Source organism: Gymnoscopelus braueri (genome assembly GCF_963280865.1).
Source record: "Gymnoscopelus braueri genome assembly, chromosome: 11".
NCBI classification, from domain to species: Eukaryota; Metazoa; Chordata; class Actinopteri; order Myctophiformes; family Myctophidae; genus Gymnoscopelus; species Gymnoscopelus braueri.
In genome coordinates this window covers 5,760,637-5,763,136 of record NC_137613.1, presented here as the reverse complement: position 1 = coordinate 5,763,136, position 2,500 = coordinate 5,760,637, and the positions used below count along the sequence as shown (strand labels likewise).

General features: G+C 43.3%; 1 protein-coding gene across 1 annotated transcript in view; it reads right to left on the bottom strand.

The window, feature by feature from the left end:
- The window catches only part of mapk15 (mitogen-activated protein kinase 15), a gene marked incomplete at its 3' end in the record, with an annotated part of 25,971 nt that overhangs the window by 10,190 nt on the left and 13,281 nt on the right, over positions 1-2,500 (bottom strand). The window contains exon 6 of the mRNA XM_080441703.1: positions 980-1,143. Within this exon, the coding sequence (XP_080297829.1) occupies positions 980-1,143 (164 nt within the window). The remainder of the gene's footprint in view (positions 1-979; positions 1,144-2,500) is intronic.

The window sequence follows — 2,500 nt, the reverse complement described above, 5'->3', positions numbered from 1 at the left end:
TTTGAGCATGTCATTAATAACGAAAATAGCAGAACCACAAGCTCACAACCTGTCGCGATCGGTTATTTTCACCATGCGACGGTTATTTTCACCGTCGCATTGCCACATTATAAAATAAGTGTTTAAAGGAGAAGTAAAAGACATTTTATTCTGATAGCTATAATTGCTATAGAGCAATAGAAAATACATTTTTCATTTGGATAGACCGATTTCATCCAATCAGGAGAGAGAACTCATACAGGATACAGGATAAACAAGTGTAATTGGAATGAAGAATAAATGAGCAGAGAAAATGATCTTGGAGGAGTTCTCTCTATCACTGGATGAAAGTTGGAGAGACAGGGAGACCCCCTGTTACTGAACAAACACTCTATAGCAATGGTTACTATCAGGGCCGGATACAGAAATTATTAACTGGGGGGAGCATTAATAAATGCTGGGGGGGCGGCTTCCGGGAAAAAATTTGGGGGGGCCCAAAACCATTTGGGGGGTTTTCGGGGGCCCCAAACCCCCCAAATGCGTAGGAAAATATGCATAGGAAAATATGCATTTTGGCACAGTTAGACCTATAAAACATTTTTTTTCCAGTTTTTTCGGCTGTTTGTGTATTACTGCTTCCTATTGTTCTTTTGGGCTTGTTTTCCTAGGCTTCTTTCTCTCCCAATATCTGGCAACACTGCCCATGGAAAATCAGGGCAGAGGATTATTTGAATTGTGCAATGATACATGATGGAATATGATTAAGGATTATTTTGATTATGGTAAGCTCACATTTCATATCATGACATAAATGTAATTTTTTTTTACGATTTGTTTTGGGGGGGCAGTCAGGGCATTTGGGGGGGCATTGCCCCCCCTCGCCCATGCCTAGATCCGGCCCTGGTTACTATCAGAATATAGTGCTTTAACTTGTTTTTGTTTTTAACCAAAGAATATCACAGAGCACCTTTAAGATGTTCATCCAGCAGTGTGTGAGTACCTTGTGGATCCCAGCAGGATCTCAGGAGCACGGTACCACCGCGTGGCCACGTACTCGGTCAGCGCCGGGTTCCCGCTGTCCTCCTGCATCTGGGACAGGGAGCGGGCCAGGCCGAAGTCACACAGCTTCACGAAACAGTCCGTGTCCAACAGGATGTTGGAAGGCTGAGGAGGAGACATTTTGGACATCTTGTCTTAACTCATGAAGACCGGGAAAGAATCTGTGTAATTTATTTGGGCTCTTCAAAAATAGCAGATCTACAAGCAGCTCTACAAGCAGCTCTACAAGCTCTACAAGCTCATACGAGCTATGCTATTTAAAAAAAATATGTGTGCAAATCTTTGAATATATTTGTGTATTTGTTTAAATCCAGTCCGGGTTTTCTTACTAATAAAAATGGCAAAATCAACAGGAAGTAAAAAAAAAAAGGTTTTGTGATGTTCTAAATTGTCTGAATCAGCTTTGTTTGTGTTTGTTTATGTGCTCAAAGAGTGACTTGTTTGCTGTTGCACCGTACAATGTAAGTCAATGAGGAGAAAATTTTGAGAGCAATTATTTTAGATTTCTTGTCCACCTTATGGAGTTACATCATGGCAAGATAACTACATAACCCAAACCTAGACCAAAGTGGTCTTGCCCTTTATGTGGTGTTGCAACTTATATACTAGGCCTTTAAATGAAGCCAGTGTCACAGTGTCACAGTGTTACAGTGTTGCAGTGTTGCAGTGTCGCAGTGTCACAGTGTCACAGTGTTACAGTGTTGCAGTGTTGCAGTGTCGCAGTGTCGCAGTGTCACAGTGTCACAGTGTTATAGTGTCGCAGTGTCGCAGTGTCACAGTGTCACAGTGTCACAGTGTTGCAGTGTTGCAGTGTCGCAGTGTCGCAGTGTCACAGTGTCACAGTGTCGTAGTGTCGCAGTGTCGCAGTGTCACAGTGTCACAGTGTCACAGTGTTACAGTGTCGCAGTGTTGCAGTGTCGCAGTGTCGCAGTGTCACAGTGTTATAGTGTTATAGTGTCGCAGTGTCGCAGTGTCGCAGTGTCACAGTGTCACAGTGTCACAGTGTTATAGTGTCACAGTGTTACAGTGTTATAGTGTCACAGTGTCACAGTGTCACAGTGTCATAGTGTTATAGTGTCGCAGTGTCGCAGTGTCACAAGTGTTATAGTGTTATAGTGTTATAGTGTCGCAGTGTCGCAGTGTCACAGTGTCACAGTGTCACAGTGTCACAGTGTCACAGTGTTATAGTGTTATAGTGTCACAGTGTCATAGTGTCATAGTGTCGCAGTGTCGCAGTGTCACAGTGTCACAGTGTCACAGTGTCACAGTGTCACAGTGTCACAGTGTTATAGTGTTATAGTGTCACAGTGTCATAGTGTTATAGTGTCGCAGTGTCGCAGTGTCACAGTGTCACAGTGTCACAGTGTCACAGTGTCACAGTGTTATAGTGTTATAGTGTCGCAGTGTCGCAGTGTCGCAGTGTCACAGTGTCACAGTGTTATAGTGTTATAGTGTCACAGTG